The sequence below is a fragment of the Dipteris shenzhenensis genome, chromosome 23, assembly GCF_047967505.1.
Source record: "Dipteris shenzhenensis isolate YYH24624 ecotype China chromosome 23, Dip_SZ_1.0, whole genome shotgun sequence".
Classification (NCBI taxonomy): Eukaryota; Viridiplantae; Streptophyta; class Polypodiopsida; order Gleicheniales; family Dipteridaceae; genus Dipteris; species Dipteris shenzhenensis.
The window spans coordinates 46,253,096-46,270,126 of record NC_141618.1 but is presented as its reverse complement, the minus strand read 5'-3'; the positions used below and the strand labels follow the sequence as shown (position 1 = coordinate 46,270,126).

The 17,031-nt window shown below is 40.8% G+C and overlaps 1 protein-coding gene across 1 annotated transcript; it reads right to left on the bottom strand.

Moving 5' to 3' along the window:
• Positions 1 to 10,187: 10,187 nt before the first annotated feature.
• On the bottom strand, positions 10,188 to 15,034 carry LOC147887463 (uncharacterized). The gene is made up of 5 exons (XM_087394315.1): positions 14,906 to 15,034; positions 14,697 to 14,828; positions 14,400 to 14,623; positions 14,019 to 14,288; positions 10,188 to 10,248 (listed from the first exon to the last, which is right to left on the bottom strand). The coding sequence occupies exons 1-5, from the start codon at positions 15,032 to 15,034 to the stop codon at positions 10,188 to 10,190; spliced, it is 816 nt and encodes a 271-aa protein (XP_087250441.1).
• Positions 15,035 to 17,031: the final 1,997 nt, after the last annotated feature.

The following is a 17,031-nucleotide window of genomic DNA, read 5'->3' as shown; positions in this document are numbered from 1 at the left end:
GGTAGAGGAGGCCGATCTGCAGGCTGTGGTAGAAATCAGAATATGCAGCAAATGCAAGAAAACCAGTCCTATGCAGGAGGACGTGGTAACTCTAGAGGCCGGGGGAGCCAAAGAGGCTGTGGTGGATGGCAGAGAGGCCAAAATGCAAACAGCAATGTTGAATGCTACTATTGTGGCAAAATGGGTCATATGGCTAAAGACTGCTACAAAAAGCAGAATGACATTATGAATGGAAAATTGCAGCAAGGCAATTATGCATCCTCTAGTAGACAGGGTGATGACAGAAATGAGCATTTGTTTATGGTACAGCATATGACAAATTCTATGACAAGTGGAGAAGAAAGCAATGATGTGTGGTATGTTGACTCAGGTGCATCAAACCACATGACAGGTCATGCTGAATGGATGCAGGATGCAAGGAAAATGGAAAAACCAGGATTTGTGGAGACTGGTGATGATACTGCACATCCTATTGTGCAGATTGGAAAAATTCCTTTGTCTATGCAGGATGGGAAAAAGAAATACTTGTCTGATGTATTTCATGTCCCGAACATCACCAAGAACCTGGTTTCTGTTGGTCAGATGGTTGAGCAGGGCTTGCAGGTCAGATTTAATCCTCATGGATGCTTTGTTGAGGATATGAAAAATAATGGTCGCTTGATAGCAAAAGGAAAGAAGAAGGGCAGGATGTTTACGTTGGATGCGGACATGCCTGAATTGAGTGCAGCAATGTTTGCACATGGGACCGGTGTAGTTGCAGATATTGATATCTGGCACAAACGCATTGGTCATGTTAATATACAGCGACTTAAATCAATGCAAGCCCAAAATATGGTTGCAGGATTGCCTAAATTCAAGGTTGCAGAAATGCACAAGGTTTGTGAAGCCTGTCAATTTGGGAAACAGGCAAGGAAACCTTTTCCTAGGCATGTTCAAGAGAGTAAAAAGCTATTGGAATTAATCCACTCTGATGTGTGGACTACTAAAGCTCCATCTATTGGTGGCTGTCACTATTTTGTCACATTTATTGATGACTTCAGCAGAAAACTTTGGGTGTATTTTATGAAAAAGAAAAGTGAAGTGTTTGGGCACTTCAAAGCTTTCAAAGCTATGGTTGAAAAAGAAACAGGCCTGCAAATAAAATGCCTAAGGTCAGATGGAGGGGGAGAGTACCTCTCAAATGAGTTTGCAAGGTTCTTACAGGAGCATGGTATAAAGCAGCAATATTCATGCAGTCATACCCCATAGCAAAATGGAATTGCAGAAAGGAAAAACAAGCATATTGGAGAGGTATCTCAGGCTATGCTAAATGAAAAAGATCTACCAGATTATTATTGGGCTGAAGCAGTTGCTACAGCAGTTTATATAATGAACAGGACTCCCACTGCAGCAATACATGGCATGATTCCAGAGGAGATGTATACTGGTAGGAAACCAGATATTTCTCATTTGAAAATTTTTGGTTGCATTGCCTATGTCCATGTGCCAGATGAGTTGAGGTCCAAGTTGGATCCAAAAGCTGAGAAGTGCATCTTTATTGGTTATTCTCTGGAGCAGAAAGGGTATAGATGCTATAACCCTTCTACTCGTAAGTTTACAGTGAGCAGAGATGTTGTTTTTGATGACATGAGCAGCTGGTATAAACCAGTAAATGTGATGATTGATGTAGATGCACAAAATGGTAATGCTGCACAGAATTCACAGCAGCAATCACAGAATATTAGTGGACCTGGAGTGTCCTCTAGTAGTGGTTCACATACTTCGCCATGGATAGGCAGATTGAGATCAGGAGAATCTCCTCAAAGCAATGCAGAGAGTGGTATGCAGGTATCACGAAAAGGAAAAGAGAAGGTAGATCAGCCCATGTTTGATGTGAATGCAGGTCACTCTTATGTGGATGGTGAATCCAGTGGCTCAGAGCAGAGCATTGATGATGAGTTGGGTATTCCTTCTGTTGTTACACCTGGAGTAAGGAAGACCAGGGATGTTTTGAGAGCACCTAGAAGTGAGCCTATTTTGCGCAGGTCTACCAGGGTTAGGTATCCTGTGGATAGGCTGAAATATGATGGATTTAGAGCCATTCAGTATGCCTATATGGTCAAAGTGATACAGGAACCAGAACCCACTTCTTTTGAGCAAGCCATGGGAAATGAAAAATGGGAGAAAGCCATGGATGCCTTGGATGCTAATGCTACATGGAAATTGGTGCCTTTGCCTAAAGGCAAGAATGCAATTGGCTGTAAGTGGGTTTATAAGATCAAGCACAATGCAGATGGTTCTGTGAATAGATACAAGGCAAGATTAGTTGTCAAGGGGTATGCACAGACATATGGCGTTGATTATGAAGAAACTTTCAGCCCGGTTGCAAGGATGGCAACCGTAAGAGCAATCATTGCTATGGCTGCATCAAAGGGATGGTCTTTACATCAGATGGATGTAAAGAATGCCTTCTTGCATGGTGATTTGCAAGAAGAGGTCTTTATGGAGCAGCCAACAGGTTATGTTCATGCTATTCATCCTGAGTTTGTTTGCAGGTTGAAGAAAGCCTTGTATGGCTTGAAGCAAGCACCTAGAGCATGGTCTGACAAGATAGGACAGTATCTTGTCACTATTGGCTTTCAGATTTCCAAGGCAGATTTCTCACTCTATGTGAGAAAAACAGAGAAAGGGATTATGCTGCTTGTCATTTATGTTGATGATTTGATCATCACAGGTGATAGTGATGAAGATATCCTTCATGTGAAAATGCTATTGAGGCAGAAGTTTGAGACATTTGGGAGAGCTGCGTTATTTCTTGGGCATTGAGGTGATTAGATCACCAAGTGGGATACAGCTCTTGCAGAGGTAGTATGGATTGGACATGCTGTCTAAATATGGGATGACAGGCTGTAAGCCTATTTCAGTTCCTTTGGAGCAGAATGTGAAGCTGAGCGCAGATGCAGGTGAGCTTCTAGAAGACCCTACTATGTACAGACACATAGTAGGAAGTTTGATTTACATGACTATTACCAGGCCAGATTTGAGCTATGCTATTGGGTTGGTAAGTCAGTTTATGCAGGCTCCAAGGAAACCGCATTTGGATGCGGCTAGATGCATACTCAGGTATGTGAAGTCCACATTGCAGTATGGACTATTTTATGAGCCTGGGGTTCAGATACAGTTGCATGGATACACTGATGCTGATTGGGTTGGTAGTATTTCTGATAGACGATCTACCAGTGGATATGTGTTCTCTTTTGGGAGTGCTGCAGTCACTTGGAGCAGCAAGAAACAGCCTACAGTTGCCTTGTCGAGCACAGAGGCTGAGTACAGGGGTGCAGCAATGGCTGCATGTGAGGTAGCTTGGTTGCATAAGCTACTCTATGATATGCATCAGTCTACAGATGGGCCAGTTGTCATTTATTGTGACAACATGAGCAGCATACACTTGGTAAAGAACCCAGTCTTTCATGCTAGAACAAAGCACATTGAGGTGCATTATCACTATGTGCAGGAGAAGGTTTTACTAGGTCTTATTGATCTAGTTTATGTCAGCACAGAGGATCAGGTAGCTGACATATTCACGAAAGCATTGGGTGCAGAGAAGCTGCGCAAGTTCAGAGACCTGCTTGGTGTGCAGGAATTGGGATTGAGCTCGAGGAGGAGTGTTGAGATATCGAGCTCCACTCACGATATGCCAGGGTGACCGTTGTGTATTTATGTCACCGACTTGTTAGCTGGAGATGCGGTTGGTACACCGCCCACGAATAATAGCTAGATGACAGCTATCCTTATCTACTCTAGTTTGTGGCTCAGTTAGTACGCCACCTTAGTTAGTTGAGTTTGGTTTGAGACCCACATATAGGGTTCTTCTATTTTCTTTGTACGTGAGTTCTTTTGGCTTTCACAACTAAGAAGAGGAAAACTGTTTTCAGCCTCCACCTTTGTGTGTATTCCCCCATTGTGATTGTGAGAAAGCTACAAGTGAGACTCCTTCCCTCTCTCCCACTATCTTCACAGTGGCTGCAATCTTGCAATCTGCTAGATGAAACTTCTTCAGGAGACTGTCAACATACTTGAGCTGACTCATGAATGTGCTATCTGAATCTCTCTAGAACTCAATTCCAAGACAATAGTGCATAAGTCCAAGATCTTTCATGTCAAACTCTGCAGATAAGTCTTGTTTTAATTTTCTGATGAAGCTATCCTTGCTTTCTGTCACAATGAGATCATCTACGTACAAAAGTGCAATAGTAATGTCTTCCCTTGAACTTTGTAGTAGAGAGTATGATCTGCATTGGATTTCATGTATCCCAAATCAGCAAAATACTTGTCAATTCCGCTGTACCAACTTCTAGGTTCTTGCTTTAAGCCATAGAGACTTTTCTTGAGATTGCAATAAAGGTTGATATTATTAAGCAACTCCGTGTCTATTACTTTGCTCCGTCCTTTCCCTTGAAACACAATAGAGGTCATCCTTAGGTCTTCATCATCTCTTCATAGTCGTGGGAGAGAGCTATCCACATCAACAAGAAACTCAGAAATATATACAAGTGACTCTTGTACCAACCAACCCTTGGCCATGCTACCTTCAGGCCTTGCATTTTGTCTCACAAAACCCTTCAAGGTCTTCATGAAGTGCTCAACGAAGAACAACCATCGTGCATGTACAGTGCCTCATATAGCAATCTCATCCGCCAAATGCACTATGAGATGTAGTTGGCTTATGAGAATAGAACATGGAAAGGTCTCCTCCACTGAACAAACCACCTTCATTGACATAACTCAAGCATTCTCAAGCATGGTGGTATCTATTTTCTTTGAGCTCACATACCTAGAAGGGAAAAAGTACACCATATTAGCAATATGAAAACCTTGCATGGAGCATTGATACGCTTCACATTTTGTATCCTGTAAAGTATCTCACAAGCTCGCCCATCTTGTAAATATAATCCTTCATGTCCTTCGATGCACTACGAGAAATGCTAGTAGGTAGTATGCACTGAACACACAAGGAATGGTTGATTAGTTGCTTCTAATTCACTCACAAATTTGGAAGGAGAAAGATATTATGCACATAGAATACTTTCTTGGAGCATCTTATGCCAATCATGAGATTTCAAGCCATATAATTGCTCTATACCTCTTTTCTTGCTCTTTGTGAATGCAATCATTGATGCTATATCTGCTCTATATCTTGCCTCTCCACAAGTAGGACACTGTCTTGCATCCTTATGTGATCCAAGAAACAAAACACTATCATTGACGTATGCATGGATGCGCTTGTAATCTAATCCTCCAAGAGAGGTCACATGTTGCCTTGCCATATCTCTTGAGGTCGGTAATTTATTCTCCCTTGGAAGCATTTTATACAATAGCCTGCATTTGAAGACCATAAATGAGAAAAAGCATTTAAGTAATTGACCCACTAGCATAATTCACCATGTTTGCAAAATAGACTTTAACACTTAAGTAATGCATTCAAACTTGCATTGCTCCATAGATGGTCTGCAAGTTTTGTAACTCAAGGGAGGCACGTAGAATAGAGAATGTGCACCCCTCAAACAGTGGAGTCGATGTTGCAGTAAAAAGATTATCTTGCTCCATGCTATCATCCCTACTTGAGGACTAATGGACATATAAATTCCGCACCATATCATCAAACACCTCCTCCTCCATGGCCTCATGAGGTAATGGCGGAGGGCTACTATCCATGCATTCATAACGGTCTCTCCTGAAGATCCCACTTCATATTGCCGATGCCTTGCCTCCTCACGATGAGCATAGGGCAACATATGTAGGTGTGGCACTGCATGTATCAAATTAAAAAAGGATCATATATCAAACACATGAACACCCGTAGGTATCTCAATCAACCTTAAATATTTAACACTTACCATGTTTACAGTCGTATCCTATTCTCCATACTTCGAGATGTGATTAAGTGTATTTCTATGTGCATGATACATGTTTCCTCAACATCGATCACACATATGTTTGATTTTTTTCTCCAACCACATTTCGTAATGGTGGATACGGAGGAATTCATCCTCACTGGAGCTACCTGTTGAAGATAAATACATCCTATAGATAAACAACCCAAAAAATGTGTTCTTCCATGAGTTGTAAATGTCAAAACTCTGTGTAGTGTCTAAAAGCACGTCTAACACCGCATCTGTACTGTGGAATGCATCTATAGGTGCATCTAAAACATAGTGTAGACACACTAATAGATGTGCTTTTAGAGATGCTAACTGCAAGCTGATTTTCAAACCTACTTTTAGCATGCTTGCTTTCCTTCACATACTTTTAGCGTCGCGCAACTTGCTTTCCTATTAATAGATCACAGCTCCAGGCATCCGAACTCATCTTCAAGCACCCACACTCATCTCCAGGCTTACATAGTCATCCCTAAGCATACAAGAGAAGAGGGTGAACAAGGAAGAGAAGAAGGAGAAGCAGCTTTGAAGAAGGACAAGAAGCTTACCTCTATCCAAAGTAAGTCTCTTGGTAGTTGGTCTTCTTTGGAAGTTGCTCTCCTTGGATTCGTCCTTTGTTGTATGCAGAGAAGGGATGTTTTTGGTACTAGTATTGTTCTTTTTTGGGTCAGGTGCATGTTCTTTTCATCTTCTTTTAAAAAGGATTCTCTCGGAGCGTGTCTATAGAAGCATCTAACAGCGCATCTAATTTTTGAAAAAATAGGTAGTTGTGCCTATAGACACGTTTATAGATGCGCTACGATAGTTTTCTTATGTTTTCTTAAGTGTTCTTCACTTTCCCCTTCCTCTTTCCCCTTCCCCTTCCCCTTCCCCTTCCCCTTTCCATTTCCCTTCCTTCTCTTTCCCTTCCCCTTCCTTCTCTTTCCCTTAAGCATTCGTGAGGCCATAAAGGATTGCATGAATGATGGAAATAAGTGATTGCATGAGGGTGGGTTCAAGAAAAAGGAAAATTGGACTGAAGCATGAGGGCGGGATGGGGAAAGAGGGCATGCATGATGAACCATTCTTTTTCTCTCTTTTTTCTACTCAAAGGTTCCTCTCTTTTCCCCTCTCTTTTGCTCTATTTTCTCCTTTTTTCTCCTCTCTTTTCATCTCTTTTCCTTTCTTATCTCCTCTCTTTTTCTCTCTTTTCTCTCATCTCTTTTCCTCTCTTTTCTCCTCACTTTTTCTCTCTTATATCCTCTCTTTATCCTCTCTTTTCCTCTCTTTTTCTCTCTCATCTCCTCACTTTTTCTCTCTTTTTCTTTCTCTCTTTTATCCTCTCTTTTCCTCTCTTTTCTCCTCACTTTCCTTGTCTCTTTTTCCCCACGTGAAGCTACACTTTTATCACTCTAATTCAAAGAATGCAGGAGTCTGTAAATGCTTGCTTTTCTTTTCTTCAGTTCATCATGTGGCCAAGAAGCTCTTTAGGCTCACTTGATCTTCAGGATGCCATCTTTTGGGAGTTATATAACATTTTGGGGCACCCTTCCACTCCTCGAGAGTTATACACATACATGATGGGTACTCTAAACACCCCCCAAGAGTCGGCAGTACAAACTCCAAACCACCCCAACCCCACACCAGCTGAGATTACCCCAGTGGAGTTGAGACCGCTCAGCATGCTACAGAGCCGTGCCCCTTCTCCCCAATCATCAGCACTCCCTTCTCCCCTGTGACGGTCTGTCGCCCCTTCTCCCCCCTACTATCAGGAGGCCCCTCAACCTCACAGAGCCACCAATGTACTCCCATGCAGTCGAGAGTCGCTTCTCCAGATATGAGTGGCTAGCATATTGGATGTAGAGATACCAGCTTTGAATTTTTTAGTTGAAGAGGGATATGAGCCTGTAGACAATTATAGGGAGAGATTACTAGCACTGCAGGTGATGCAATTAGATAGGGATTTGGCTTTTGAGCATTATGCCAGAGTGCAAATGCGGAGGCAAGAATTGGAAAATGTAAAAATCAAGAAAAAAGAAATCGAAGATGGAGACTTGGTCCTCAGATACAATAGCAAATTGGATAGTACATTTCATACTGCATTTCAAACCAAGTGGGAAGGTCCATACAGAGTGGAGAAGAAATTTGAAAATGGAACTTATCAATTGACTGATTTGAATGGTAAAAAACATAAGAAGAGAGTAAATGGTGTCCAATTGAAGAGATACTTTGCACGGTTGATGGTAGCACTGAAAGAAGAAGATCATGAAGATAATGAGCAGTGGAAGAATCAATGGATGTCAGCACAAAGTGAAGAAGAATAAAATTTGGATCTGTCATCTCTTTTTGGCTCACTACTAGACATGAATGTCACAGCAGAAGAAAGGGGTTGCTAGAGATGTGTGGACAAAAATGTAAATATGTTTTTTACTTGTTGCATGTTGATGGGTAGGTGCATAGCTATGTATATAGCTAGTTGGTGGTGGCATTGAGTTTTGGACACTCCCAAAAGGACTCTACACTGATGTACAGATGGTAGAAACTTCTATAGGGACTTCAAAGAGATGATGGGAAGCAATGTGATTGTACCAGACTTCCAGAGCAAGGGCATCCAGTGTGTGGTCAAGTGAAATGTTTTCGGGGTCTTATGAAGTCAAGTCATGAAGGTTTTTTTTTTAAAAACATTTTCCTGAGTCAACATGTTCTTGCATATTACAAGAATTTGATATGTTCTGATGTCCACGCTCTTCATGAGTGTGTACATGGGTGCATACAAGTCTTAAGGTGCATGCTGATATGTGTGAGAATTGAGTGACCAAAAGGTCCAAAATGTGCCTTGGAGGGTATATGCATTTTTTTATGGAGAGTGGTGAATTTCACGTGATGATGTGGCTCTAATAAAAAGGCATGCATGAGGTGTCTACGTAAAAAAGGAGCTGGGGGCTTCTGGAGGATTGAGGGGGAGGTGATCATGAGCTCGAGGGAGAATTGGGATGACCGAAGAAGGAAAGAAGAGGTGGCAGAGGGGATTCTGGAAGAGAGAGCTCAAAAAGGAGCTGCGAGGCGGTGGGTAGTAGGGCTCAGGCAAAAGGGGGAAATGAGGACTATGGCTTGGTGGCCAACTGTGAGCTAGGCGAAGGCAGAAGGGAGTTTTAGGACCAAGGAAGGAGGCAGTATCCGATGGACTCTTGCTATAAGACTAAAGCCTTGAATGTGGGCTTCCTTTGCTGGCACTTATCTCTGGTGGACTGTTGTTGTGGAGAGCTCTCAGGTTCAGAGGTCACAACTGAAGGCCCGGAGGTCCGTCAGAGGGGTAGAGATCGAAGGGCCACTTGATGGAAGAGAAGAATTGTGAATGAGGGAGGTCTATTGATGCTCGATGCAGGGAGTGAAAAAGGGTCGAGGGGTGGCTGCCGATATAGAAGGAGGGACCTCGTAGTAGAATGGAGCACTTCCATCATGGGAAGTTGCTATTTTTTTGCTGCCCTTGGGTGTCAGAGGAGGTAAGCATTATGATTTTGCTGTAATCAAGTGTCAGAAGTAGGAAAGAGGCAGGAGGGAAGCAGAGCAACTGAATTTTGGTCTAGAACTTGAGCCATGTAGTGCACAAAAGTAGGGCGACCTGATTTATGTGAGTATTGGTTGCTGTTTTTGCATACTGGTGTAGCCAGAGACAGGGTGACTTCATGAAGAGGGATCATAGCCAGTTGCAATCATAAAAAACGTTTTTAGTTTTTGCTGTATTTTACTGGCTGACATTTGTACTTGCTGGAATACACTGTCTGGAAGGGAAGGAATGCAAGAACAGAGGCTTTTTGTCTAATTTTTATCATGAAAAGTAGACTGATGCTTTGTTTAGTAAAGATAGAATCTGTAGAAGTGTTTTAGACCCAAGAAGGTTGCTGAAATATATAGAAATCAAACCTATTTTCTATTGGGGAGGTTGTGGACAATAGAAGAAGGTGTTTTATGCATGTTTTTTGAATAAAAGCAGTAAGAAAGAAAGTATAATTAAGGGCTGTACAGATCTGCAACAAAGGAAATGTTCTTAGTCTTTGAAATGAACCCAGAGGTGGAGTCAATCATAGTGCCAAAAGATTCGTAGTTGTGGTGGTCAGAAACTCAGTCACTGAAGACAGGTGGATACTAATCTTGCAGATCACAGACGAGGCAGCAGCAGGGCTAGAATTTCCTCACATCAGATGGCCCAGAGAGTTATTTTATGCCATAGACCTGATACCAGAGCACGAGTTCTACTGAGGCAGTGTGACTCTAGACAGGGTTTTTTTGTTAGTAAATAGGAAGTTGAGAATCAAAGACATTTTGTATATATTGTTTTGAGTTGAGAAATCTGCAATGTACCTTGTGATAGACATAGATTCGTACATACAGGTTATAGTCTTTGATTGGGTTTTTTGAATATGAGGTTAGATTTGATGTCAGAGACAGAGATATGTGGCACCTCATATTGAATGTAAATGAAGATGAGTGGAATGATATAGAGATGCCTAGTGACAGTGAGCTACTAGAAGATGTTTACTAGTTTTGTTTATGTACTGATGAGAAGTTTGATGATGCCATGTAAATAGACAGAAAGAAAAAATAAAGAGTGTGGTTTTATGTATCAGATTCTGAAATTTGGTCCATCTATTGGAAGGCTAGAATTTGGTGCAAATATTCATGTTGAAATCTTGTATTCAGAAGTGCATAAGCGTATCAGGGCTGTGTTGGCTTATATGAGAGAGGAAGAGCAGAAGGATTTGCCTTTACCATCAACAAGATTAGAGTTAGATGATGTGCTTGTTTTGAACTAGTAAGAGATAGTGACTTCCAGGGTCTATAGGAAGTCTGGTGCCTCTGTTTGGTGCTTTGGGTGAGCAAAAGGAAGATACTGTAGGGAGTACAAAGGCATAGTTTAGCTCTACCATTTTTTGCAGTCAACGTGCTTGGAATCGTGCTAATCAAAATGCGGTTGGCTATAAGAACTGAATTGCACAATGTGGAAATGGTATTCTTGTAACCACATAGAATACACAGCATACACATCATTCTGTTTAGCCACACAAAATTTTTCTTTTGTAAAAAAAAAAGATTCTGCAGAGCGACTATAAGCGTGTCTATGTACTTGTCTTTCTAATTTTTTTTAATTTCTATAGAGCATCTATAGGTGCATCTATAGGCATATCTGTCTATTATATAGATGCACCTATAGACGTGGGTCTATAGATGTGGAAATAGACATGCAAATAGACGCACCCATAAGTTTTTTTAAAGTTAAGGAAATGCATCTATATGCGCGTCTATGGGTGCTTTCTATTGTTGTGGAAGACATGGGAGATGGAATAGGGTATGGGGAGGGGAAGGGGGAGGTAGTCAATAGAGCGAGCGAGAAAAAGCGAGCGGGCCCAATGAAGCGAGCGAGAAAAAGCGAGCGGGCCCAATGAAGCGAGCGAGTTTTTTTACAATTCCTCCGATGAGAACAAATTTGAAACCGAACTTACTATAGCAAGATGTTGTCATAATAAGCATACCAATAATCAGACTTACAATCCACCCTATCTTTCACTTGAAGAACATAAACTAATTACCAAACTCATAACATAGATGACTATTGATATACCACTTCACCCACAAAATGCACTAGACCAAAACTTTCCAAATGTATCCATGGTTCACCACAACAATTATCAGTCTATGAACAAAATGATGTTTTAAACCATGTTCTAATCCCCCTGACATTCATCATCAAGAAAGTAGTTGCGCGCATGTGGTTTATCTAATTGCCACTCATCATATCTCTTGTCGGCTGTCATGAATCTTGCCATTTTTTCTGCATAGCATAGCAACAAACTACAACAAAACATACATTTCAAAGGAAAGTAAGTCAAAGTGGAACAATGAAAATAATTTCCAATAAGAAGAACTTGCCATCCTTATGTGTTATACAAAAGACAATTCGCTACCAACAAAAAGCAAAAAAAATCAATTGCTAGATCAAGGCCTTACAAACACTATCCAAAGCATCAAAATTTGTACTTTCTTGATTCAAAGGCACCCGTAAATGTTCACTATCTACCATATTATAAAGATGCTAAATAACACTTTCAAAGTCCTCAATTTTAGCATTCAAAATATATAACAAAAAAACTCAGGGCTAGTAGCATACTACTCATCAAAGGGGTTTGTGACAGGTTCCACTCTCTCTTCTTCCCCCTCTCCATCATGCTCTGACCTAATCCGTTTTCCAGAATGATCTGCCACAAGTGGCTCAACAATGCTAGCCATAATACCGTTGTCTGAATCAAATGAAAAACAAGGCTTGCCAATGGCCTGACAAGCACGCATAAGAGGGGCTGTACCACAACCCATCTCTAGAACCAACCCTCCAGGAACACAGAGAAGAGACATAATGCAACCTACAAAAAAACTACTCCTCTCTAGTCCACCTCGTGCTAGCTGAGAAGACATCGGCACGATTGTCCTTGCAGAGGGAGGTATGTAATGAGTCCAGACATCTTCACGTGGATCAATCAAAAGCTGTTGGAAAAGTGGAAAGCTCTCCTCCCAAAAAACTATTGGATTCTTCTTTGCTCTACGTATTAGAGCTAATACTGAAGATTGCATCTGGAAACCACATGGAGAAAAACATGTATAGTATATTGACTTCAACTAGCAAGCATTATAGCATGAAAGATGGCAAAGATAGCATGCATAGGACTTATCCTTCCAAACATAGCATGCATAGGACTAACGAGGAGACATTTGTCAAAGACACTTTTATCATGGAATGCAAACATAGAATGCATGGAATGGTAGCTTACCTTAACACTTTTATCATGTTCTCTACAAAATCCATATGGAAACTTGTCATGAATGATCACACGTCTGACAACCTCCAAGCCCTGGACATATGCAAACCGTTCCATCCAACCAATTCATTGTCCTACAAGCAATTAATTTTATTTAAAACTAGTAGAATGGAAACAAAAAATGTGAAATGTCAATTGTGGTATTGTGCCTTACCTGCCAAAGGACATATGCATGCCAACCAACCACTATCAGACAAAGAAGCTGATGCAACTGCAAGCCCATGCCGCACATGGTCCTCGAGCAAGACATTCCAAGTAGGAGTGGATCCTCTCTCATCAAGTGGATAGCCAGATGGAAAATCGAGCAATATAAAATCTGAAGCCCACTTCACCTTCTTACCCATCCTCTTGTAGTCTTGATCTCGACTAGCCACTGTAATAAAAAACTCATGCAAAATAGCATACTTATCATTTCTTTTAGAGTCAGCAAAGTCTTTGCCCATTGCAATGTAATCTCCAACTGTACAAGCAAACAAAGGTGTGATGCCACGGGCCAAGGAAATGTCAGGTGACTGTGATCGATGGAACACGTATTGCTTCACAAGTCCCGAGATTGATTCTCCACCTATATGCAAAAGCAAATTAATTACAGGTAAAACTAGTGTTAAAGGAACAACTACATATGCAGAACACAATAACACCCTTACCTGCACTCTCTATGTGATCCATTTCATGTCGCATAGGACTAGATGGTCCCTCATCTAGAAAGAGAACAATCATAAACTTATTAATGCACTGACAAAACAAATTGAAGACAACATCAACAAACAATCATATTGTATCTTCCTTACCTTTTTCTGTAGGATGTTCTTGTTTCTCTTTCTCTTTCTTATCTCTCCTTGAGCTTCCCTCCACTTTGTCCTTACTTGCTTCATTGGCTTTTTGTGAAGCATAAGTATTGTACAAGTCTCTTTCTCGCACCAGTACTTGTCCTTTAGGAAAATCTATCCACCAGGGACAATGTGCTAATTCCCATTGAGAGAGACGGTGCATGCCAGGTGGATACATGCATGCCGCATGACCAATCTCCACCCAACTCTTGCACAAATTTGGAATGTCAGAGATCCTTTTCTCTATTGCCAAGTGGGAGAGATATCTATCAACCAAGAAACACAAAAAAATTGGATGTCCCAAACCATCAAAGGGTCAAGAAATCAAGTGGAACAACCATCAATGATTGTGTAATTACATGAATCAATAGCACAAAAATAGACAAATGAAAAATGAACCTTCGAATGAATTGACAACATACCTATAAACCAGCCTATGGGCAGCCATGTCTAACTCAGATAGTCCATCTCCTTTTTTTCCACCCTTGCTCTCCATCTTTGTTTCCTTTGATCTTAGCACCACAAACATATGTTTTCTCCCCTCCAGTTTTATATCCTCCATGTATTGCTGCAATGTGTAATCCTTAGGGGTATCCAAAGGCATGCCCATTGTTGTGATCACCCTCAAATCTTCAAGCACTTTCAATGACTGTCTCTCCACCTTCTCCAAAAATATCTCTCTACTAATCCACCTAAATAGTAAAAGTTGATGCAATTTTATAATAAAAAAATAAGAGTCATGTTATTGGCAAGAAACAAACAAACACCATGAAAGATGATTTGTATTGGTAGAAGAAACACACCCTCTGTACTCAAGGTCGCCCACAGGCATGAAGTACATGTCTCGCATAGGTTTAGTGGCTTCTAACAAAGAAAGGAAAATATTTTTTTTTTCTAATCTCAAATCAGACTTTGCAATGAGTTGGAGCTTCTCCAATGTCACGCAAGAGTCCGCACCATCAAAGCGCAAGGCAAACAACTTTTCCAACCAAGCCTCTCCAAGACCAGGATCTATACAATTCAACACCTATCCAAAGATGACATGTCAGTCACTTAACTTCAAAATAAATGCAACAAAGTATAGAAAATTCAATTCACACCTTTCCCATCCTATCAGCAATTCTCTTTTGAATTATGGTACGCTGCTTTCCTTCTGCCTCTCCCCTTTGATCTAAAGGTAGCTTTGTAGATATTTTGTCCATTGCTTTTTTAAGCTCTGTATTGTACTCAACCTACATACAAAAGTTCCAATTAGAGAAAGCAAAGGAGTGATAAAGAAGTAAGCATCAATACAAATGCAACATTCTACCTGGAAGACAAGCCTTGCCAGATAACCTCTTGTCAATGGAAACCATGGCTTCTTCCCTTTACTCTCTTGAGCCCTCCAATTCTCTATTGATTTGATCTCACTCGAAGACAATGTTTTCATAAACACCATAGAGTCACACTCACAAATGTTGTGTGCATTTATGAGTATGTCCCTTAGACTGGGTTTGATAATGGCATGTTCATTCATGCTAGAAAACAAACAGTAAAGTACACAACCCAATCAATAAATGCAAAGTAGCATAAAACACAAATGTGGAGAAGATTTAAAGAGTCCATGTACTTACGAATTCATTCGTTGTAGCCCTGCCAAGAGAGCAATCTCACTAATTTTTCTTGGGTCAATTATTGTGCATACCACTCGTACATGTCTTTTCTTGTTTGTAGGAAAGATTTCCTTGATAACACTCATCCATGCAGTGGTCCTATGATTGCCCTCCCAAACAAATAACATCTTTTGCGACATAAAATGAAAGTCAGTGTTAGAAATCACATCTTTCTCAAACTCGTCATCCACCTCTCTCCAGGTGGGAGACCAACTCTTCCTCATATCATCTGTCACAACTGTCTCCCCTCCATCACTCTTGCAGATAGATACCATGAAAGACCCTTTCTCTAGGAGATAGCCCTCCACTTGAAATGTACTTTTGAGTGAAGATACATCATCACGAAGTCCTCTCACTCTTGCATAAGGTATCAACCTACACAAGGGAATGCGAGGACACTGGTTTGAATCAAGAATCCTACATTTGCCAATCACATCACCTCCTCCTTCCACCTGAACTTCACTATCATCCAACTCATCCTCCTCCACTCTTGGACCTTCATCTCTTTGAGTTGATGATACTTCAACCTCTAGACCCACCACACTTTCTTGCTCTTCGGTTCCACCTACTGATGATTCAACATTGTGATCTACTTTTGTTCCTCTTGTCACCTTTGTAGAATGTGCCACTTGAACTTTTCTGCCTTTTTTTCCTGTCATCTTGAAAAGACAAAAAACAAGGCATTTTTCCAATCATAGTTCTCAAAACCTTTTCAATACAAACCAAAACTAAAAACAAGAAACAACATGTAACAATAGATAGAGTACAACCTACGGCAGGTTCAAAGGTCTTCTCAAATCTTTCCATATGCTCAAAAAAACATGAGAGCTTTTTCACATATATATATGATAAAGGTTTTGTTTATGAAAACATATGCAATACATATCACGAGGGCAAAGCCCCAAACAGATTATGAAGTGTGTACACCTCACAAGGAAAAAGCTACAAACAAATATCTCAAACTGCTGACATATATGAATGCAAAGGTGTGTAAACTCGCACTTATGAATAAATATCATTTTACATATCTAGACAAAAATACATGTATCTACCAATGCAATTGATTTCCAGTTTAGGGAACATTCACCCACTTGTGTCCTAAAAGAAAAAGTTTCATCTCCAATGCAGATAGTATATCAACTTGTAGTGGTATCTATACACTTGGATATATGGAATTATAGTGGCAAATATGCACTTCTATGCCTACCCCTTACCCTCATGAAAAGACACCTTGAGAAGCGAAAAAGGACGCGCTGTCCTTTTTCGCTTCTCAAGGTGTCTTTTCATGAGGGTAAGGGGTAGGCATAGAAGTGCATATTTGCCACTGCAATTCCATATATCCAAGTGTATAGATACCACTGCAAGTTGATATACTATGTGCATTGGAGATGAAACTTTTTCTTTTAGGACACAAGTGGGTGAATGTTCCCTAAACTGGAAATCAATTGCATTGGTACAGCAAGGCTTTTCTACTCAATCCTCCATGTATCAATACTCACAAGAGGTTGCTTCGACCATTTCATCTTTTGTCTCCAAGTATGCTTTGGTATACAGGTCTTATGGTCTTTGGAATGCTATTGGACTCTTGGAGGGATAGGTCACATGGTCTTTTGATCGCTATGCAAGGAGGGGACTATTGGACTGCCCGAGGGACCAAAATAGGCAACGCGTTAATGCGCTGTCTCTTTTGGTCTCTCATGCAATTCTAGAGCATAAATAGGACTGTCTTCGAAATGCTACCTAGATGCCGATGGTCTACAAGGTTTTCTAAAAATTTTCCTCT